This window comes from Candoia aspera, chromosome 1, assembly GCF_035149785.1.
Source record: "Candoia aspera isolate rCanAsp1 chromosome 1, rCanAsp1.hap2, whole genome shotgun sequence".
NCBI lineage: Eukaryota > Metazoa > Chordata > Lepidosauria > Squamata > Boidae > Candoia > Candoia aspera.
Genome location: NC_086153.1, coordinates 210,788,615 through 210,812,172, shown reverse-complemented (window position 1 = coordinate 210,812,172; position 23,558 = coordinate 210,788,615). Strand labels below are relative to the sequence as shown.

Genomic DNA, 23,558 nt, shown 5'->3' with positions numbered 1-23,558 from the left:
AACAGACCACGGAACAACGGACTGGTTTAAGATTGGGAAAGGAGTACGGCAGGGCTGTATACTCTCACCCTACCTATTCAACTTGTATGCAGAACACATCATGCAACAAGCTGGTCTTGAGGAATCCAAGGCTGGAGTTAAAATCTCTGGAAGAAACATTAACAATCTCAGATATGCAGATGATACCACTTTGATGGCTGAAAGTGAAGAGGAACTGAGGAGCCTTATGATGAAGGTGAAAGAAGAAAGTGCAAAAGCTGGCTTGCAGCTAAACCTCAAAAAAACCAAGATTATGGCAACCAGCTTGATTGATAACTGGCAAATAGAGGGAGAAAATGTAGAAGCAGTGAAAGACTTTGTATTCCTAGGTGCAAAGATTACTGCAGATGCTGACTGCAGCCAGGAAATCAGAAGACGCTTAATCCTTGGGAGAAGAGCAATGACAAATCTCGATAAAATAGTTAAGAGCAGAGACATCACACTGACAACAAAGGCCCGCATAGTTAAAGCAATGGTGTTCCCTGTAGTAACATATGGCTGCGAGAGCTGGACCATAAGGAAGGCTGAGCGAAGGAAGATCGATGCTTTTGAACTGTGGTGTTGGAGGAAAATTCTGAGAGTGCCTTGGACTGCAAGAAGATCAAACCAGTCCATCCTCCAGGAAATAAAGCCAGACTGCTCACTTGAGGGAATGATATTCAAGGCAAAACTGAAATACTTTGGCCACATAATGAGAAGACAGGACACCCTGGAGAAGATGCTGATGCTAGGGAGAGTGGAAGGCAAAAGGAAGAGGGGCCGACCAAGGGCAAGATGGATGGATGATATTCTAGAGGTGACGGACTCGTCCCTGGGGGAGCTGGGGATGTTGACGACCGACAGGAAGCTCTGGCGTGGGCTGGTCCATGAAGTCACGAAGAGTCGGAAGCGACTAAACGAATAAACAACAAAAAAGCCTTTGACTGTGTGGACCATAACAAATTGTGGCAAGTTCTTAGTGGTATGGGGATACCAAGTAATCTTGTATGCCTCCTGAAGAATCTGTATAACGACCAAGTAGCAACAGTAAGAACAGACCACGGAACAACAGACTGGTTTAAGATTGGGAAAGGAGTACGGCAGGGCTGTATACTCTCACCCTACCTATTCAACTTGTATGCAGAACACATCATGCGACAAGCTGGCCTTGAGGAATCCAAGGCTGGAGTTAAAATCTCTGGAAGAAACATTAACAATCTCAGATATGCAGATGATACCACCTTGATGGCTGAAAGTGAAGAGGAACTGAGGAGCCTTATGATGAAGGTGAAAGAAGAAAGTGCAAAAGCTGGTTTGCAGCTAAATCTCAAAAAAACCAAGATTATGGCAACCAGCTTGATTGATAACTGGCAAATAGAGGGAGAAAATGTAGAAGCAGTGAAAGACTTTGTATTCCTAGGTGCAAAGATTACTGCAGATGCCGACTGCAGTCAGGAAATCAGAAGACGCTTAATCCTTGGGAGAAGAGCAATGACAAATCTCGATAAAATAGTTAAGAGCAGAGACATCACACTGACAACAAAGGCCCGCATAGTTAAAGCAATGGTGTTCCCTGTAGTAACATATGGCTGCGAGAGCTGGACCATAAGGAAGGCTGAGCGAAGGAAGATCGATGCTTTTGAACTGTGGTGTTGGAGGAAAATTCTGAGAGTGCCTTGGACTGCAAGAAGATCAAACCAGTCCATCCTCCAGGAAATAAAGCCAGACTGCTCACTTGAGGGAATGATATTCAAGGCAAAACTGAAATACTTTGGCCACATAATGAGAAGACAGGACACCCTGGAGAAGATGCTGATGCTAGGGAGAGTGGAAGGCAAAAGGAAGAGGGGCCGACCAAGGGCAAGATGGATGGATGATATTCTAGAGGTGACGGACTCGTCCCTGGGGGAGCTGGGGATGTTGACGACCGACAGGAAGCTCTGGCGTGGGCTGGTCCATGAAGTCACGAAGAGTCGGAAGCGACTAAACGAATAAACAACAAATCACCTATGATATTGCTTAAACAAGCAATGTGTGGAAGTGGAAGAAGACAATAGAATAGGAAGGACAAGAGACCTCTTCCAGAAAATTAGAAACATCGGAGGTAAATTCCAGGCAAAAATGGGCATGAACAAAAACAAAGATGGCAAGGACCTAACAGAAGAAGAAGAGATCAAGAAAAGGTGGCAAGAATATACAGAAGACCTGTATAGGAAGGATAACAATATCGGGGATAGCTTTGACGGTGTGGTCACTGTGAGCTAGAGCCAGACATCCTGAAGAGTGAGGTTGAGTGGGCCTTAAGAAGCATTGCTAATAACAAGGCAGCAGGAGACGACGGCATCCCAGCTGAACTGTTCAAAATCTTGCAAGATGATGCTGTCAAGGTAATGCATGCTATATGCCAGCAAATTTGGAAAAGACAAGAATGGCCATCAGATTGGAAAAAATCAACTTATATCCCCATACCAAAAAAGGGAAACACTAAAGAATGTTCAAACTATCGAACAGTGGCACTCATTTCACATGTCAGTAAGGTAATGCTCAAGATCCTGCAAGGTAGACTTCAGCAATTCATGGAGCGAGAATTGCCAGATGTACAAGCTGGGTTTAGAAAAGGCAGAGGAACTAGGGACCAAATTGCCAATATCCGCTGGATAATGGAAAAGGCCAGGAAGTTTCAGAAAAACATCTATTTCTGTTTTATTGACTATTCTAAAGCCTTTGACTGTGTGGACCAGAACAAATTGTGGCAAGTTCTTAGTGGTATGGGGATACCAAGTCATCTTGTCTGCCTCCTGAAGAATCTGTATAACGACCAAGTAGCAACAGTAAGAACAGACCACGGAACAACGGACTGGTTTAAGATTGGGAAAGGAGTACGGCAGGGCTGTATACTCTCACCCTACCTATTCAACTTGTACGCAGAACACATCATGCGACATGCTGGGCTTGAGGAATCCAAGGCTGGAGTGAAAATCGCTGAAGGAAACATTAACAATCTCAGATATGCAGATGATACCACTTTGATGGCTGAAAGCGAAGAGGAACTGAGGAGCCTTATGATGAAGGTGAAAGAAGAAAGTGCAAAAGCTGGTTTGCAGCTAAACCTCAAAAAAACCAAGATTATGGCAACCAGCTTGATTGAGAACTGGCAAATAGAGGGAGAAAACATAGAAGCAGTGAAAGACTTTGTATTTCTAGGTGCAAAGATTACTGCAGATGCTGACTGCAGTCAGGAAATCAGAAGACGCTTAATCCTTGGGAGAAGAGCAATGACAAATCTCGATAAAATAGTTAAGAGCAGAGACATCACACTGACAACAAAGGTCCGCATAGTTAAAGCAATGGTGTTCCCCGTAGTAACATATGGCTGCGAGAGCTGGACCATAAGGAAGGCTGAGCGAAGGAAGATCGATGCTTTTGAACTGTGGTGTTGGAGGAAAATTCTGAGAGTGCCTTGGACTGCAAGAAGATCAAACCAGTCCATCCTCCAGGAAATAAAGCCAGACTGCTCACTTGAGGGAATGATATTAAAGGCAAAACTGAAATACTTTGGCCACATAATGAGAAGACAGGACAGCCTGGAGAAGGTGCTGATGCTAGGGAGAGTGGAGGGCAAAAGGAAGAGGGGACGACCAAGGGCAAGGTGGATGGATGATATTCTAGAGGTGACGGACTCATCCCTGGGGGAGCTGGGGATGTTGACAACTGACAGGAAGCTCTGGTGTGGGCTGGTCCATGAAGTCATGAAGAGTCGGAAGCGACTAAACGAATAAACAACAAATCACCTATGAGAGCCAGTCTGGTCTAGTGGTTAAGGTGCTGGGCTAGAAACCAGGAGGCTGTGAGTTCCAGTCCCACCTTAGGCATGAAAGCCGGCTGGGTGACCTTGGGACAGTCACTCTCTCCCAGCCCAACTCAGTGCAATGTAGACTAGCCACCTCGTGGTGCACCCCAGGCAACGTGACTTGTCACGCCTAAATAGTCTACACATCTGGCTGCTGGACCTCACAAGGATTTCCCAGCAAGAAAAAAGCAGCATGAACACCGAACTGCTATGCCATACAATTAAAAAAAACCCTATCACCTATCTCTACCTCTACCTCTACCTCTACCTCTACCTCTACCTCTATCTCTATCTCTATCTCTATCTCTATCTCTATTTATTTATTTAACTAACTAACTCAAGGTGGCAAACATACCTAATACTTGTTCCTCCTCCTATTTTCTCCACAACAACAACCCTGTGAGGTGAGTTGGGCTGAGAGAGAGTGACTGGCCCAAGGTCACCCAGCCGGCTTCCATGCCTAAGGCAAGACTAGAACTCATAGCCTCCTGGTTTCTAGCCCATTGCCTTACCACTAGACCAAACTGGCTCTTTGTATATCTAAAATTCCCTTCTCACCCATATGGGTAGTATGTGTCTTCCTCAACCTCGGGTCTTCTACCAGAGTCCTGCGCAGTATCTTAGCTGTTCCTAGCACTGCACTCTTCTGGACAGAGAGCTTGGATGTTGTTCCTGGGATCTGTTGGAGCCACTCTCCCAGCTTGGGGACCCCAAGTGCCCGTACCACCACTGGGACCACCTTGGCCTTCACTTTCCACATCCCCTCTAGTTCCTCCTTCAGGCCTGGTACTTCTCCAGCTTCTCATACTCCTTCCTGATGTTGCTGTCACTTGGCACTGCTACAGCTATCACCACCACTGTCTTCTGGTCCTTGTCTACTACCATGATGTCTGGTTGATTGGCCAGTACCTGCCTGTCCGTCTGGATCTGGAAGTCCCACAGGATCTTAGCCCTGTCATTCTCCACAACCTTCTGTGGGATCTCCCATCTGGACTTGGGATGGTCTAGTCCATACACTGTGCAGATCTTCCTGTACACTACTTGGTTGTGCCATTCAGTTTATGCTGTTCCTGCCTGCATCTTACACCCTGCCACTATGTGTTGGACTGTCTCTGAGGCCTCTCTGCAGAGTCTGCACCTTTGGTCCTATCTATTGTGATAGACCCCTGATTCTATGGATCTGGTGCTTAGTGCCTGTTCTTGTGCTGCTATGATCAGTGCCTCCGTGCTGTCTTTTAGTCCAACCCTTTCCAGCCACTGGTGGGATTTCCCAAGGTCAGCCACCTTAGCTATCTGTTGATGGTACATCCCATGCAGGGTCTTGTCTTGCCATGGCACTTCCTCTGCTTGATCTTCCTTCCATGTCTGCTGCTGCCTCAGGCATTCTCTCAACAGCTCATCTTTAGGGGCCATCTTACTGATGTACTCCTGGATGCTCTGGGTCTCATCCAGGACAATGGCTTGGACACTCACCAGACCCCTATATATATCTATATATCTACAGTATATATCTATATCTGTGTTTGTATGTGAATATATATATATACACACACACACACACTCCTACACACACATACTGGTTACCCACAGATACATATACTGTAAATACAAATAGTCAAATTTGTAGTAATATGTTTCTTTTTAAGTATTAGTTATATCTAGTTCATAAGGCAGTGAACATACTTAATACTCCCACCTCCTATTTTCCCCAGAACAGCAAACCTGTGAGGTGGGTTGGGCTGAGAGGGAGTGACTGGCCCAAAGTCACCCAGCCGGCTTTCATGCTTAAAGGAGGCCTAGAACTCTCAGTCTCCTGGTTTCTAGGCCAGCACCTGAACCACTATCACAAAGTGGAATATACAAACCAATATATATGCGTGGTTTTCTAAGTCAATATTTGGCCCACAGGAATCCTTATGCACAGTTTACTGGTCCCTGTTTCTATTTGAATTTGACACCACTGCTGGCCAGTAGTCCCCCACTATAATTTTCTGATAGAAAGGGCAAGAATCACTTCAGAACAGTGCCTCAAGCTCCATTAAAAATCAAAATAGATTTTTCCCCCTTAAAAAAATGTTTGAAGATGACACAGTATTGCAAGTTGAACTTTGTCCCCCTAAGCTGAACTATATGTTTTTTCAAATTCCCAAGTGATTGCCAGGATCAGTTTAGAAGAAAACAGAATTCTAGCTAGTCCAAAACTGGTGCATAAGCAAGGCCCACTTCCACAATATCACCTTGGAGATGCAGAACTAGCTACCAAAATGTTTCCAGGTAGAAATTCCATATTATTACTCAGATTCTGCCTATGTTTACAAAAGAGCCTCACTGGGTGCTCTGTGCTGCAGGCAGTCAGTGTCTTCATACGAAGTCGGATAAAAATGCCAATATGCTGCTTCAGCAAATGCTTTCCTGATATGCCTACTTGCATCAGATGAACAGCTTTACAGCCCTCCCTGAGGCAGGGGAAGGACTGAAGCTTTTCTTACCTCTATCATCACTTTTCGTTGTCTCCTGTCTTTCCAAAATTTGACCCAAATACCTCTACTTTCTGTTATTTGACCTATATCTTTAAGTAGGTTGGCAATTATCATGACCATGAAGAGCTTGTTGTCTAATCACAACCACTATGTTGCATCTTTTCAACTGTTCCTCAAGAATTCAACCGAACATCAATGCATGTTGGAGTTCATTCATAAGAAGCTGCCCCACTTAATATCAAGGTAAAAATATGGCAAAGATGTTCTTAGAAATGTTTGATGTTTGATGCTGTCATACATGAGATCTGGGTGTGCATATTTATGTATTTAGTTGTGTGAAATGGTTGGCTTTGCAAAACATGTTTTTTTTGTATTCGGTTCCCCATTTCTTTTCCTTTTTTAAAATAGTGCTTTATATTCAATAGAACACTTCTCTTTGAAATAGAGTTTGCCTGTTAAAAGACAGACTTCATTGTTTCTATATTTGCAAATAGAATTTAAATAAACACCAGCACACATTCACATACAGCTATACAAATTCTATAGTTTGTAACTGTTTGGAGTTGATATCTGGCTTTACCTTCAACAACAATCTGTTTAGTGTTGCCACAAATATTCTTATTTCTTTCCTTTGCATTTTTTACAAAATCATCTTCTTAATGGCCCAACATGGGAAAAAGAAATTAAAAATAAATAAAGATGTATATCTTATTTTCTTCCAAACATTCCAAATAGCATACCTAATATAACTTCACAGGAATCTTGTAAAGAAACTTATGCTGAGCAACAAGTCATCCAGTGAATGTCATGGTTGAGAATTGCTGAGCACAAAGAGTTTTTCAAAATTCTTCACTAGATTAGCCAGCAGTGAACTTGGCTAGGTGATGCCTGCAAATTTCCCCACGGGAAGGAGAACTCCAATAATTTCCCAAAGGCAGAACTATTGAAAAAGCCCAGTGGAGCAAGTCCCCTCACAGTATCTTCCCTTGAAATGTCTAGAGAAGTCCAGGAAACCAAGAAGGCTGCACATCTCTGGAGAAATTATTATACAATGAACATCAGGACTGCCATACACATCCTCTGGCCACCTGAATCAGTGCAACATACTTCACCCATAAAAATAAATCCAAAAATCTCTTCCTTAAAAGAAATACTGAAAGCTAATTCTCTTTCATCAGATTCAGTGAGAAAAAATGAACGAACAGGAGAACTTCTCTGCCCAGCACTAACTGGTCTCTCTAGTAGTATTCCAAAATTCTCATCATATATCCCACTGGCATTATATTTCTTTACTTTTTTTGTACGCTGACATGTTTAGCTAAAAAAGCTGAATGGCCTCACTGCAGTTGTCTGCTGTGTAGTTCAGTTTAGATATAAACAGTAAATGCTTCCCTTTTCCTGATAGCCCAAGTCACTGAGACTTAAACTTGTTCCTCACCACCAGACTCAAGTTCTTCATCTGCCCATCTTGACCTCCCTTTATGAGCCACATCAGGGTGAAACAAAAGACTGGGAATTGCCTAAAGGACGGTTGCTAGAAATGCATTTCACTGGACTTCTTGAACAGTTTTTGACCATTGTAAATTTGCCCTTCCGGTTTAGCATCGGTAATGGAAAAACTGAAATCAATGTTTTAAGTGTTGGCGGTGGTTCAGGTGAGTAAAGATATAAAGACATTATTTAGCAATCTGAATTACAGATGTTATTACATACGCAGGACATTATATTACATTCAATTTGTGTTTCAAGTATTTGGAGAAGCTTAGAAAAAATTTCAAATATACTTCCTAGCAATAGGATATTCTGCAATGTGGGAATGAATGGGGAAAAAAAGCATCAGAGAATGAGAGTAACATGAAAACTAAACCTATATAGAATCAGACACTCTCAGATATACTGAGTTTGTTTCATATAATTCTGCAGAGGCCTGGGATGTTGGCTAGCAAAAAAAATATAAATAAATAAAATAAAACGAAGGGGCTTTTCAATCTCTTATTCTGTTTTTCATTTCCTTTGTGACAAAATGCTTTTTAAGAATATAGGAACAGTCCTTTTGGATCAGGCCAAGACCCATCTTAGTCTAGCATTTTGTTTCTCACGGTGGCCAACCAGATTCCTCAGGAGTACTTACAAGGAAGAGATAGAGACATATCCCCCTCCCAGTGTTGCTCCTTTCTTGTTCCTCTTCACTTGGTACTTGGAGGCATGTTGCCCAAACCCAGAGGCAGCACTGAGTTTCCAGGACCAATAGACTTTGATGGACTTGTCTTCCATGAATTTACTCAATTCCATTTTAAAGTCATCCAAGTTAGTGGCAAATACCATGCCTTATAGTATTCAATCCAATAAGTTAATTATATAATGTGCTTGGTCTGTTCTAAATCTTCCAATCAGCCTTACTGGATCACTGCTAGTCCTTGCATTTTGAAGGACTGAGAAAAACCTCGCTCTTTTTGCTTTCTTCATTCTCCCCTCACTTAACTTTTTCCAACTGAGAGACTCACAAACATTCCAGCTTTTTCTCATTAGAGAAGACATTTGACACACACATACCCACATCCTTTTTCAACTGCTGGAGGTGCAGAGGCTCTTATTCGATGTCTGGAGGCTGTGAGGGAAGCAAATTCATACTGAACTTCAAAAGACAGAGGCATATTCATACATATACAGTCTGACTCTTCCCCAGTTCCTATGATAGTTTTTTATGGGAATGCACCCCTCATTGAAGGAGCAGAACTGTGACTTGCAGGTTCTCCAGGGCTCACATTTCATGCTTGAGCAGCTGGTGAAGGCCATGGCTAAGAGAGCTTTGGGCCAGCTTCAGCTGGTACAATAGTTACAATCCTTTCTGACCTGTGGTGCCTTATGCCCTTATGACTTCATGTTCAGACTAATGTAACACATTTTATATAGGGATGGCTTTGAATACAATCTGGAAAGGGCAGTTGGTACAAAAGGCAATGACCCAGATGGTGAAGGAGATGAGCCACTTTAGCAGCATAGCACCAATGCTATTGCCTGCCAGTAGGTTTCTAAAAAATCTTCTGGTCTTTACCTATATGCCTCAGCTCCCATTTACATTCAGGACCATTTATTTTAGCTAGAATTCCCCTATTCTGGACAATCATCCCGAGAGGGAATCCTTAGCATCTCCACCCCACAAAATAATAGGGGGATAGGTCTTGGAAGCAGATCTTCTTGGTGGTGGCCCAAACACAGTGAAACCACTTCCTCCCTGAAGTTCATTTAGCCCCCACCTTGCTGGTTTTCCAAAAAGTGGTAAAACATGCTTGTTCTCACAGGGTTTTGAGCAGTACTGATGATATTGGGTGGGTTTTTTTGTTTTAGCTGTTTTTAATTTTATTTGTTGTTTCAAAGTTATGAATTTTATTGAAATTCAGGGATGCTTGAGTTTTTGTGTTTGCTGTCTATTTTGCTACTAAAATTTAGTTTTCTTTTCTTTTCTTTTCTTAAGAGGTCAATGTGCAAACATTTAAAAAAAACAAAACAAAACTGAACAGGAGCAATTAAACCTCCAAAAGTCTTCCCTTACTTATGATGAAGAACTCAGTCCTTACCATAGCAGTAGAAAAAGCTCCTGGCATCCTTATTCATTGTCCTGACTTTTTTCTTTGCCTTCTGTGTTTTGAGTGGTATGGGCATGGTGGTAAAAAGAGCAAGATAAGGACACTTAAATTGTGATATAGGGTTGAAAGAAGGACATGGGATAAAATGAAGGAGGGATGTTGCCTGCTATTCTACTGATACCAGAAATCTATGCCTAAATTTTCTTGGCTCAAGAGCTACACTATGTTTTGTGTAATAGGTCAAGGAACCCACTCTGAAAGTGGCAGGGCCAGGACCCAGTGTTGGCGGGGGGGGGGGGGTGTTAAAGAGTGAAATGGGTACCTGAAGACTCTGCAAGACTTTTGCCCATTAGCCACCCCTTCAAAATAACCCAAAAAGGGGCTTACCCATTTGGGAAGCTGCCATAGTGATCAGGACAGGCCACCCTTTTTTCACCCATGTTGTAAATCAGTAATGAAGAGAGACTCCAAACCTCTCTTGCTATGAAACAAATATTTGCCTGCAGTCTTAAAACCAATTTAATAACTCTAACAATGGTTGATTAATCAATGATAATCACAGAAGTAGGCTGTTTAAATACCATACCATACCATACCAATTCTGTTTTGTTATGGTATTTACCGGATACCACTAGGAGAAAGATTGCCTAACTCATGAAGACAGTGATACTCATTTATTTATGGGCTCATAGTTGATGACTTGAAAATAAGAGGCAGGTCATAGGATTTCGGATGACTAAGAGTCAGGCCAGAATTGGCTATTTTATATGGCCAGTTGAGCTCCATTATCTGATCCCTATTCGACTAGTAGTTTCTGCAGCAGGATACTGGTATGCAGCATAAGTCATTCGAAGAGTTACCAGACCTACACAAGATAATTTAGCCCAGTTCCTAGGCGCTTTGTTCAGTATTTTAGTTTTTAGCGGCAAGGACAGCAAAGAAGAAGATTGAGGACCACATGTAGACCATGGGATGCTGGTTGCTCAATCTGCTGCACAGTTTTGACACATTTCTTATTTATTTAAGTGATTTATTTAAAAACATCTCAGCTCTGCTACTAAACAAGTCGTTCCCAGCTGTCCATTTTGCTAGTGTTGACATTCGGTATGGAAAAGCTTGTGAGAGCAAAATGCTGCATTAGCAAAACTAGGGATGTAGGTAGTCTAACTATAAATGGCCATAGTTAATAGCGAGGTGGTGTCATTCCCATCTATCAGAAAGTGTGTTCTGTTTACAGCTTATATCTTATTCATGTGGCCAACTCTATTTCCGTCCAATCACAAAAGGCATTTACTGTGTGGTAAAATAGTGACTCTGCAATAAACAATCTATTTCCTTGAAAAGTTTAATTGGAAACTTAATGGTGAACGTAGTGATAGCCTTTTAAAGGTAATTGTATTGAAGAGCTTAAGTAATTTCTAGATCTTAAACTGGTAGTTGTCAATTGGTTTTCAGGCTGCCAGAGATCTGATTCTGAAATGGCTCAAAGCACTTGTTTGCATCTAAACAACTAAATGAACTCAATTAAGGTAGTAGATTAAACTACAAATCAGAGAGTCTGAGGTGAAGGGGAGCTTTAAAAATAACTGAGGGCAATGGGTTGGTTACTTGGGAACAGGAATGAATATATTAACAGTTCAATTAATAAAAATACAAATGTACTTTTTTATCCTGGGGTGTGGAGAGCTAATAGTAGCAGCAGCAGCAGTAGCAGCAGTAGTAGTTGAGGAGGAGGAGGAAGGAGGAAAGAAGAAAGAAGAAAGCAGCAGCAGCAGCAACAACAGCAGTAGTTGAGGAGGAGGAGGAGGAGGAAAGAAGAAGGAAGAAGGAAGGAGGAGGAGGAGGAGGAGGAGGAGGAGGAGGAGGAGGAGGAGGAGAATTATTATTATTCTGTGATTATAACTTTCACATCCCCAGATTTCACAATAGGTTAGTTTTGAATAAGTTAAATATAAGGTTAAGGAGGGGAGAAACCAGATGAAGTTTACCCTCAGCCATGGAAGCTTCACTGGGTGACTTAATGAGTCCAGTTACTCTCTCTCAGTCCAATTTACCTCATAAATTCTTATGAAAAAAAAAGATGTAATCTGCCATGAGCTCCTGGGGGAAAAAAAAGTGGGATATAAATCTCTAACATAATATTTTGAGAAGGAAACATCTTTTTTAATAGAACAAATCGATAGTTATACAATATCAGAAATAAAGCTATCTACTATGTAAATCCTGTGGATTATTTTTCTGAACAAAATGCCATTCACTAGTTGTACATGCATTATATGCAGATTCCATTTCTTCTGTTTATATTTCTTGTCACCATGAAGTTTTAGTTTTCTTTCTGCTGGTCTTATCTGTGGTTATCACATCTACACTGCTGAAACTGTGATTTTCCTCTATAGCTCTGGTTACTTTTTCTCTACTTTTTCTACTTTAAAAAAAAAAAAAACATTTCTAGTACCTTGGCAGCTTTCTCCAATGTGAATTCCTCCAGATGAGTTGAGTCACAGCTCCTGTTATCCTCAGTCAGCCTGGCCATATTGGCTAGGAATGGTGCACCTGGAGAGTTCTAGGTTAGGAAAGCTGCCATAAGGGTATTTAATGGTGTCCAAAGAAGATAGTTCAATACTGACTGAATTTGGCATTTGCTGCCATCTTCTAGGTGTAAGTTTAGATGCTCTTCTGACCAAATCCAACATAAATGCAATGCCATCACCATTTCATTTCTTTTTCCTTTCCATTATATACACATTATTTCTTCTTCTTTAGTCTAGCTCAATGTAGTTGTTCTAATATTCAGCCTTCACTAGTAGAATTGTCTCAAGGTCCTACTAGTGATGGGATGTGACTTGATAATTATAGAGCAATGCTTTTCATTTGTCATTTGCTATATGCCATTTGGAAACTAATTTAATGTTTGCTAGTGAACCAAGTAAATACACAAACACTGTTACATAAATTGTAATAATTTGGTTTGTTTGCTCTTCTTTGTGTCTTAGGAGAAATTGACCTTCAGATTCTTGCAACATTACAGTCCAGATATCCTGGAGCTATCATTCACAATGATGTGATAGAACCAAATGCAGAACAAATAAACAGTTACAAAGGTATGGTTAATGCTGCAGCTTCTGCTGAGCACCAAGTCATTTATCAGTTTGCCCATCAGTGTTCTAGATTTCATTATGGAATAACGTGCCATTGAAATGTTTCTCTGGAACATCCATTTATCACATTTCCGCTGAAAGGGAGTAAGATATATGGTCTGATGATTCTCAGCATGGTGGCAGCCCAGAGGATGGAAATCCCTGCTTATTTTCCTCCATGGGTAGATATCAGGTAGGACAAGGCTGCCTTCCTGAGACCATTGGCACTCTTGGAATTTTGAAAACTCTCAAAATAGCTGCTATGCTGTGTATACAATCTTGAAACACCCACTTACTGAAAAGCAAATTATCTGGTTGTTCTTGCCATCTTCCCAGCTGTACTTGAACTTGTTTCTGACTTTCTATGAACAGGTAGGAAGCAGCCAAACAAAGGACTATTTAACTTGTCTGGATGCCTATAGGGCCTTCTTAGAAATAAAGTGAAGCTAAAAGCTGACATATGCCTTGCCACATGCCATTTTCCAGAGAGGCTTCTTCAGTACAGATCCTGGTACATGCCAAGGGTGGTGTCTGCAGACACAATGGGTGCCAGTAGGTATCACAGTATTTAGCAAAATACATATTTCCATTTAGGGAAAGAGTTCCTGTCTTGTAGGTTTTCAAATCATCATTGGTAGATAGCCCAGAATTTTTGATGCATTGAGGCATTAGCTTTCTTCTCACTCTTCATTTTCCCATTGACTGTATATCAATTGTCTGATAATGAAATAACAGGAGCCTGGGGCATATTATCTTTAGTGCTGATATGGATTATTGCAGAACGATGTCTGTGCTTAAAACAGCACATTGAGTTTAACTGTGGTCATAGAGTCTAGGAACTGATAATGGAAGAGGACTGAGCAACAGCTGTAGCAATTAGAAGTAGGAAGCCACACACACACACATGCACACATAAGGCACACACACATATGCTGCTAAATCCAAAGTAATAATTACAGGCCAGTAAAAAAATAATAAAGCACCATTGAAACTAGAAATACGTAACAAAAATCCTCACCCTGTTGCCCCTAATGCTATCTCAAATACAATTTTAATAGCCCTTCTCAATGAGAGTAAAGAAAGCAGTACTCTCATTGCTGGGGGTGACTATTATAGAGGAAAGGACCTGCCATAGAGAAACACCACCTCTGGACCATCCCATCCCATCCCATCCCATCCCATCCTATGACCTTTACAAACGGGGGGACTTTGAGCATCCTTTCCTGGGAAGAGTGAATGGAACAGGCTTTTTCCACCTGGAGGTGTTCCTGGAGATACCTGGAAGCCCAAGTCTATAGGTAAAAAAAACAGCATTTTGTATTGAACCCAGAAGCCTACTGGAAGCCCATAAAGCATCTCCAAGACCTGGGTTATGTGGCAATAGCACCTCCCAGTAGCCAGGCTGCCACATGTATCAACAGCAGCTTCCAAACTATCTTCAAAGGCAGTCCCATGTAAAGCACACTACAGTAGTCTGGTGTTCAATAGGAAATGCAAAAAAAAAAAAGGTGTATGTGGGGGGAGGAATAAGCAAAGGTAAAACATTTCACATCTTTACAAGGAGGTATCATAATCAAATCCTTGAGAAAAGTTATCTTTCATTTATTTACTGCATTAAGTCAGTGTCTGTGATATTTTGAATGCTTTCTGCATGTACAGAGGACTTCAGATCATATAACTGAACCCAAAATAATGGGATCATGGTTGAAACAGTCTTATAGTATCAGTGATGGAGGGCTTTAGTGCTTTTGGGGAAAAAAAGAAGGCTGTGCCCCTTATGACAGTTTTCAGAGACAGAGCAGGTACCGTCGACTGCACTGGAAATCAAGAGAGTATTCCAATTGCTGTCTCAATGTTCCTTAGTTTTCAAGCTGACAAAGAAATCAGAGCTGATTGCACAAGGAAATGTCAAAGTACAGCACAATGGGATTAAGCTTTAGGTCAAGATTAGGGAATCTGTGGCTTTCCAGCTTTCATGAAACTGGAACTTCCAGTAGCTCCAGCCAGGATGGCTAATTGTACAAGATGTTAGGTGTTGTAATTTCACAACAGGAAGACTACAGATTTCCATCCTGTTCGAGTCAAACCAAGCTTCCTCTATTTTTTAAAAAATAGATCAAAAGCCACTTTTAGGGTATATAAAAATACTGAAGACATACAGTAGTCTTATGTCATCTTAAATACTAACAGTCTTATGGCAAAAGTATTTGGGCATTTTTACCTCCATTTACTTTAAATATTAAAATGGTTCCCCAGAACGAGATAATATGAGTACATTCTTGGTCTTTATTGAAGTCATGCGGGTATCAGAGATCTAGATCAGATTCTGGAACTGTAGCAAGATGTACCTCCTCTATAACTGGGTTCACTATACTAAAGTGAACTGAGGACAGAAAATGACAGCAGCTGAGAACTGGTCTCACCAATGGCACCAATGTCATATTAAAAATATATGGTTTTCAGCTGCTTTAACAAATTGAAATGAAAATGCATTTCATATTTGCAATTGAGATAAACTGTGGAGCTATCACATTTCAGAACGTGTTGCAAAGACATCAGATCTCAAGAACATAAAGTTCACTTGGCACAAGGAGACATCACTGGAATATGAAAGTCGAATTATGGCCAGCAAAGAGATGGAGAAATGGAATTTCATCCACATGATCCAGGTAGAAAGATGCATAATGTGTGGCCAGACAGCTGTTATTGAGACATTACAATAATGAGCTATTTTTCATGCAAGGTGTATTACTTTTACATTACCAATTCGCTTCAATACTTTGTATTTTATGTCCTCTTACTGATAAACTAATTTCTCTGTCTTTCTCTCTCTCTGTAGCTTTACCTTCCCAACCTGATATTTGATCCTGCTTTGTAAGGATGGTGGGAGATATAGCTCAACATACAGAGAGGAAGATTCTGCAAATATTTGAATTAGTTCTGTTTTAACAAAACAAAACATTCAGAGAAATGTGTCTGCAAACCCATTTCATATTGAAATAATTTTTATCATTTTTAGATGCTGTATTATGTAAAAGACGTGCCAGCTACCATTAGGTTCTTTTACAGCCTCTTGGAACCTAGGGCCAAACTCTTCATTATTCTTGTTTCAGGTAAGTTCAAAGTTGAATCCTAAAACATCTGATTTGTGTATTTATCGTATTTTACTATTTATGCACTATTGAAGCAGTCCATAATGTACCATATAAAAAGATTACATTGGCCACCAGGAGGCACTACATGACCAGTTTCATCCTATTTGGGAACTGTCAGATGTATACAGCCAGTTGTTATTCTCTGGGGTTCAAACCCTCTACCAGGAACTGAACTCATTGACACCACACTTCCTGGTGGTCAATGTAACTGAAAACACCTCACAGGATATACACTGTGTAAAAGTAGAGAAAATTTCCTCCTTCCATGGGGGAAGTGGTGGTGGAAATCATGTAAAACTCTGTACAGGGAGGTTTGATATCTGTATCTCTGCTCTGAGAGCTTAAAGGAAGGTGGACTGTATATACCATTCTGATGGATCACATAAAAAGGTAAAGATGTCCTTGAGTCAAGCTCAGTTTTCTTGCTAACAATACAGAATTGCTTTGCCATTGCCTTATTCTGGGCTGTTTTATAACTCCCATTCTAGCATGTGGCCCTGGTATTTCCAGGCAGTCTCCCATCCAAGTAGTAACTGTATTCAGCTTGGTTTTGCTTTTTCAAGATCAGCTCAACAAGTATATTTTAGTTAATTAATTATGAGTTACCTTTTAGCCCAGGTAAGATACAGACAAAATAATATAGCAAATAGATTAAAAACTATTGTATTTGAAAACAGAGAGAACTGAATTAATTTTAAAATCATAAGAGTCTCAGAAGAACCCTGGTGGATCAGAGCAAGGATCAGCATTCTGTATCATGCAGTGGTCAGTTGGGCCCAGTTGCTCATAAAGATGGCTAAGTTGTTTCTGCTCCCTAGCATCTGGTCTCCCCTAAGCTACATAGTCTGTTTCAATAGCAAAGTATCTTTCAAGACTAGTTGTTTGTCAACTGTTTGTTTAAACCTTGATCCAGAAGCTGACATGAAGCTGGCCAGGTTTTCCACAAGCACTCACTTTCTTACACTAAGATTGGCCATGTTGCTGTTTCTTTTGAAACCAAGACTCAGATACGTCACTAGGAATGGTGCTCTCCCTGTGCATAGTGAAAACCAGGTTATATTAAAATATTAGAGCTTATTTGCTGATCTTTCATTTTGTGGATATAAAGAGTGATCTAAAAAACAAACAAACTATAAAGTGATTGTATCAATATAAAGGTAACCAAAAATAGTTCATTAGTTCTATTGTATCTTGACATACTGTATATTTATACCGTAATACCTGAATACCACAGCAGATGTTAGAAAGAGGAAAGGCATGGGGTCTGAAACACTTAACTCATGGGGGAATCCAATTGCTGTTAATGAATTCATTCATGTGCTACAGATTTTTCAGAATGGCACCCATTGTAACACCTGACTGCATGTGGCATTAAGCAAATAGCTAGAAAGTTCTCTCCAGCTATTTGGCTGATGCGTTTCCAAGTTATACTGCCCATTTTGTCTAATATTGTGGTGCTCTGTAAAAAATCTCACACTAAGATAGTTAAGTTTGAAACTTGAATAAGAAAGCTGCATTCAAGTCATCTGAAAAATGAAATACCAGAGATAGTGATATTTATGCATTTTTATCTAGTACTGGGTGAGTAAAGCAAATTGCATTTGTAGGATTAGTGCCTGATGCAAATCTTATGGGTACAACCAGCCAAAGTTAAGCACTTTCAGGTTTCATTGATTTCACAGTTTGCATCTGTTACTCTCAGGTTTATGTTGTGAATAGAACAATATGTACACAGGGACAAGGGGAAGGATGGAAGAGAGAGTCAGGTTTATCGAATACTGCTCACAAAACATCAGCCATAATACAGAGCAATTATAATGGCAGCATCCACATAACCCAATGGAACTCCAGACTGCCTATGAACTCTATGAACTTTCTCCAGATTTTTGAAAGTTATTTATTTGGTTATGTTTTCAGTGAAAACAGAAACAAGGTTCTTGTCAAATGCTTAGCCTGTTACAGTGAAACACTGCCCTTTAAGCTAGGGTTTTCAAATTAGGGATTGTTTCCTCATCTTATTATCTTCAGTCATAATATTCTATAAATAAAATAGGAATTTGAGTCTAAAACTTAAAAAAAAAAGAATCCCCACCACCCACCCCGAGACAATGAGAAACAATCAAGGGCATTCTTACATTCAAATCACAGGAAAATGTGTACATAAGAGGTACCCTAGAGAAACAGGACATCTCATGCAGCAGATGCATGCCTGGGCTACATCTCTTTAAGATGCATCATTGAATGCCCTTTCCTCTTAATATGTGCATATTGAAAGCTAGTTTATCAGGGAGAAGACCATATTAGGAATCAAGTAGCAACTTCACACTTAAAGGACATATAGCCTTAATACTGTATTTGAGAATATTAAGTTATAAGTACCTGGGTGTAAAACGTATCTACAAGCCAAAACTTACATTAATAATCCCTTCTTCTAGTATGTCTTGAGGTTCCTGAAGAGAAAGGGGACCTTTTGCAAGAAGTTGGAAAAGGAAAAAGAAAAAAAAAATGATGGGTAAATTTACCCTGGCCTGATTTTGAATGTTTTTAGTTATGACCTTTTTAAAAAATCAAAACATTTTCCTATCCCAAGTCTGGCATTCTTGTCCTGCTTCTCTTTTCTCCAGCATATTTTGCAGAAATAAGGGAATGCAACGGGAGGGCTTGCAGAAACTCTAAGGCCAACTGAATCTAGGACATCTATCTGAAAATGTTTATGGGGGCATCCATTAGAGCTGAGGTACATCCATGGGTAATTTAGCTCTGTATCTTGCCCACTAGCTCTCCCTTGCTTGGGTAAAAGGTAATGAAGGAGATAAGGCAGCCAAAGATGATCAGTTAAGGAAAGATGTGAGGTTCCAGCATTCAGAAAGAAAGTGTGGGGTTAAATGGAATAGATAAACATCAAAAGAGGTGTAAGAGCAGAGGGACAGAAGAACCTTTGCTAAATGATACTTCCCTGGAAGTAGTAAATAAAAGCAACATCTAACACTCCTGTACCAAGTCTCATGTGAAAGCTGTCTGGTTCTACTCATATTCCGTTCTTTTCAGGGTAGCCTGTCTGAGTAGGAGTTTCCAGTGGATTGTGCTCAGTGTACCCGCTAGCCTAATAAAAAAGTATATAATGTGAAATGGAGAATAGAACCTGATAAGAGACGTGAGGGACATCACAGGAAGATTTCAGATCCGCCCATATTTGACTTGTCAGTGAAACCAGGCTAGGTATGAAGAATGATACAGTGTTGTTTTTTAAGATAATAACCTCCTCTCACAGCCAGTTTGCCACAAAGACTTAAAAAACAAGTCTAGCACCATATGCTGCATCTACAGGGAGTGATTATAATAATGTGCCAGTCAGGTACTGTATAATTGCTCCGTTTCAGAAATGGCATTGAGTCACAGAACACTGACACCAGCGCATTTCTTGCAATTAGTGCTCTGCATTCATTTCCCACCACTGGGGGAGGGAGAGACAGAGGGAAAGAATAAATAACACAAATTTGTTGTGTAGCATCAATTCAAAGCTGACAATGTTTATGTTTCAGAAAGAAACTCTTTCAAGATAGACTGTTTTCCAAAAAAAGGCAGACAAGTAGCTTTATTAACATTGGGGATTTGCAGTCATACCTCTCAGCAGGCCCTCATTAGTCCTGAATTTATTGCTTTCCTACCCAAAAGGGCTAGTAGCTTTGGCTTTTTATAAATGATTCACATCAGAAATGCTGAATCATGCCACCAAGGGTACCAGATAAATGAATTAGCCTGGTGCCCCTTCCTACTGTTCCTGCTAATATATTCCTCTCTCTCTCTCTCTCTCTCTCTCTTTCTCTCTCTGGTATCTTATCTGTATACTTAATATATGGCCAAGTTTTATAAGGATAGCTTCCTTGTCACTGACAAAGGTTGAAAGCTGGGTGGCCTAAGGTTGCTAAGCATTTTGAATAATTTGGGACATCTTTATATTGGAATTTCATAGATGCACTGGTCCTAATCGAGGCCTCCTATCTTGCCACCTTGTCATTCTGTGCAACTTTGTGGAACCTACACCAAAGCTCTGTGAAGCCCTGGCTTATTTTGGACCTGCTATAAATCAGGATGATACTTTGTCAGCAGTCTGATATTTTCTTGCATCTCAATCTCCATGGACACTTCTGAATTAATTATAATTGCATATATTGGGAGCATTCATAAGTCGATCTCTCAGCTAAATCTTATGGAAGTTAATTAGATTTTAATTAATCATGACTGAAGCTGTAACCTGATGCATACTTGCACAAAGTGGACTTCCTTTCCAGTAAACATCCAGGATCAGGCTGAATATAATATTCTCCTGCTTTAATAGGCTTAAATGAATCTTTGCCAGTCCAATATACTTTTGATAATTTGAGAATTCTGGGAGTTAAAGTCTAAAGCATCAGGCTGGGGTAAGCTGACTTCATCTATATCAAAATATTTGTTTATAAGATTTCCATCTCATTTTTTATCTATTGCTCTTCAAAAATTAAAATCAAACAATAGGAAAAATAATAAACTCTTTAAATATCCCTCACAGCAGACTATATGTTATAACCAGAATCAGAATTAACTGGTCAATTAAAAAAAATAGGGCAGGGGCATACCAAATAATCTTTGTGGTTGGAACTGATGTGGGAGTCCCAATTGACTCTTTCCAGTGAAGTCTTATAAAACCTTTGTTTATTCTTCTCCCTTAGTATTCTGGGATTTTTTTCCCACACAGCAGCAGCATTTTACAATTTAATTATTTTAGAATACTCTTTCCAGGGGCCCATACAGTGACCTCTTGTTTAAGATCGAGAGTCTTGAGGCTTCCAGGGGAGGTATGGTGAAATGAAGACAGTTCTGCAAAAGATGGAGCCGACTACTGCAGCAAAGACCAAGGAACCGGTGAATAGACTGGTTCCTTGGAACCTCTCTGGATAAGGAGAGGATGGGAGATCGCCCACATGTGCTCCAGATGGCTGCTTCTCACAAGGAGACCACAAGACAGTGGTTTTCCAGAGGTTTGAATGCTGGGAGACAATGGGATTAGCCATCTTGCTCACAACTACAGTGGAGACTTTTAAAGGACACTAATTTTGCTAACCTCACTTTGTAATCACTTTAGGAAATTGCTCAGGAACTATTCTAAAGCTATGAGAAACCTTTGGAATGACAAGTTTGAAAACACTGGGTGAGCCTGCCTTCAATCCTCAGTGAAATAATTTTTTAATCATACGCTTAAGAATTGAAAGAATCTGAAATAAACAGCAAAAAGAATAAGATTTTGATCTTAAAAAATTATAAATGGACTAAGGGTTCAGATAAATTTGGACTATTGAAACTTTTACAATAAGATTTTGTGATTAATTATAGAGTACGAACAGCTTCTTGTAGGAAATAGATCCTGTTTTGGTTTTTACAAGACACGACATAGATAAACAATTTCATAGTTTCAAAAAGTAGACACCAGAGGAGACTAAAGATTTTAGGTAGAGGAAAGATATACTGGCCTGTAAGATGATGCAAAAAGTTATGACAATAAAATACTGAAGAAGACTTTTGTAGAATGGAATCAGAAAATAATAGCCACAATGTCAATGCTGTCAGTAATAATGTCTGCTTCTATAGATTGACTATGTCCAAAAGATGTTATTGGAGAAATTACAGATGTAGAACAAATTTTACCTGACAAGATAGAGATAGTACTGAAAGTGGATATTCAACTGACAGGCCATGAGAATGACTTAGAAAAGGATGTTTCACAGGACCTACAAAAGAAACCAGCAAAGGTTTTAAAAATTAAAAAGGAAATACAAATGACAAACCAAGAGAGTGACCTGGATAATTTTTTCCTATTGGATTTACAAATGAAGCTTGTTAAAACCTTGAAGAACTCTGTGTGATGGGACAAAGATGAAATGAAGAAAAATCAAATTGTACAACATTTGAATGAACTAAAGATTAAGACCTAACAGACCTATCTTATTTCTAAAAGGAAGAAACATAAAGTTGGTTTATTTGATCATTTTGTTACTTCTGGCTACCCTTTATCGACTTTCTGCTGACACCAGGACTAAAATGATGATGTTTCGTGGATTAGTTTATAAATAAAAGATGGGTTATGGGATGATGAGATAAATGTTTGTAACTTTAGAGAGGGTGAAGAGTTACTAGATTTGTTTATACTTGTTGTGATGAAGGTTGGAAGTCTCTTCTTTATATATTTCTTTTCTCTTTATTACATTTTTATTATTCTCTTTTTTCTTTCTTTTTCCTTGTACTTTTTACTCCTTCTCTCTATTCTTTTTTTCCCTTTAAGTTTGTATTAGATTTTACTATTATAATCAAAATTCTTTATAAATATATATAAATATAAATAATATAAATATAAGTGAGGTAAAGAGTCTTGGAAGAATTACATTGTAAGAGGCATCATGGGTTGCCTGTCTTCTAGCCATTCAACAGTTAATTGTTTAAAGAAAACAAGATCATATAGTTGGCATTTTAGAATCTCAGAGCCGCTGAGCTGCCGATCGGAAGGTCGGCGGTTCGAAACCGCGCGGCGGGGTGAGCTCCCGTTGCTCGTCCCAGCTCCTGCACACCAAGCAGTTCGAAAACATGCAAATGTGAGTAGATTAATTGGTACCGCTTCGGCGGGAAGGTAACGGCGTTCCGTGAGTCATGCCGGCCACATGACCACGGACGGGTCCTTAGGGACAACGCTGGCTCCAAGGCTTTGAAACGGAGATGAGCACCGCCCCCTAGAGTCGGACACGACTGGACTTTACGTCAAGGGAAACCTTTACCTTTACCTAGAGGCTGCCTGAGAGGGGTTAGGGAAGGGTGGAGAGGAGTTCAGCTAGCAGGGATGCCTCTCCATCCATCCTAGGGACATCCAGTAGCCCTGTGGGAAAAAGGGAATCCCAGCATTGCTAGTGTGACTTGGAAGGACATCAGGGAATGATGAATCACAGATAACTTCATTCATTCTCCAACAGCATATTAGGATTTCTTTGTTAAATCTTAAAGTGATTGCAGAGTAGCTACATGCATGTGGAAAATTCCAGGTTCTGTCACGAGACTCTTTGGGTAGGGAAAGAAGATTCCAGTCTGATGTCTTGGAGACCTTGCTGCACAGCTAGTCAATGTAGACAACACTGAGCTAGAAAGAACATGGAATGAGGCCACTTACTTGTTGAAATCCTTTCCTCCTTCCCAATACTTCTTTATTTATAAAACCGATAAGGGCACCTATCTTATCTACAATAATCCCAGGCACCTTACAACAATTAAAAAATAAATAGAACAAGCATGTCACCCATACATGAAGCAGC

At 40.2% G+C, this 23,558-nt stretch overlaps 1 protein-coding gene across 4 annotated transcripts in view; it reads left to right on the top strand.

Annotated features, from left to right (window-relative positions):
• HNMT (histamine N-methyltransferase) overlaps nucleotides 1–23,558 on the top strand; it is a 39,587-nt gene that overhangs the window by 13,618 nt on the left and 2,411 nt on the right. For 2 of the 4 annotated variants that reach the window (XM_063318402.1, XM_063318403.1), the window contains 5 exons: nucleotides 6,448–6,591; nucleotides 7,951–8,003; nucleotides 12,929–13,036; nucleotides 15,611–15,741; nucleotides 16,092–16,185. In XM_063318402.1, coding sequence (XP_063174472.1) covers nucleotides 6,448–6,591; nucleotides 7,951–8,003; nucleotides 12,929–13,036; nucleotides 15,611–15,741; nucleotides 16,092–16,185 — 530 coding nt within the window. Of the gene's footprint in view, nucleotides 1–6,444; nucleotides 6,592–7,950; nucleotides 8,004–12,928; nucleotides 13,037–15,610; nucleotides 15,742–16,091; nucleotides 16,186–23,558 lie in introns of all 4 variants that reach the window. The other 2 variants (XM_063318401.1, XM_063318404.1) reach the window with 1 other exon arrangement.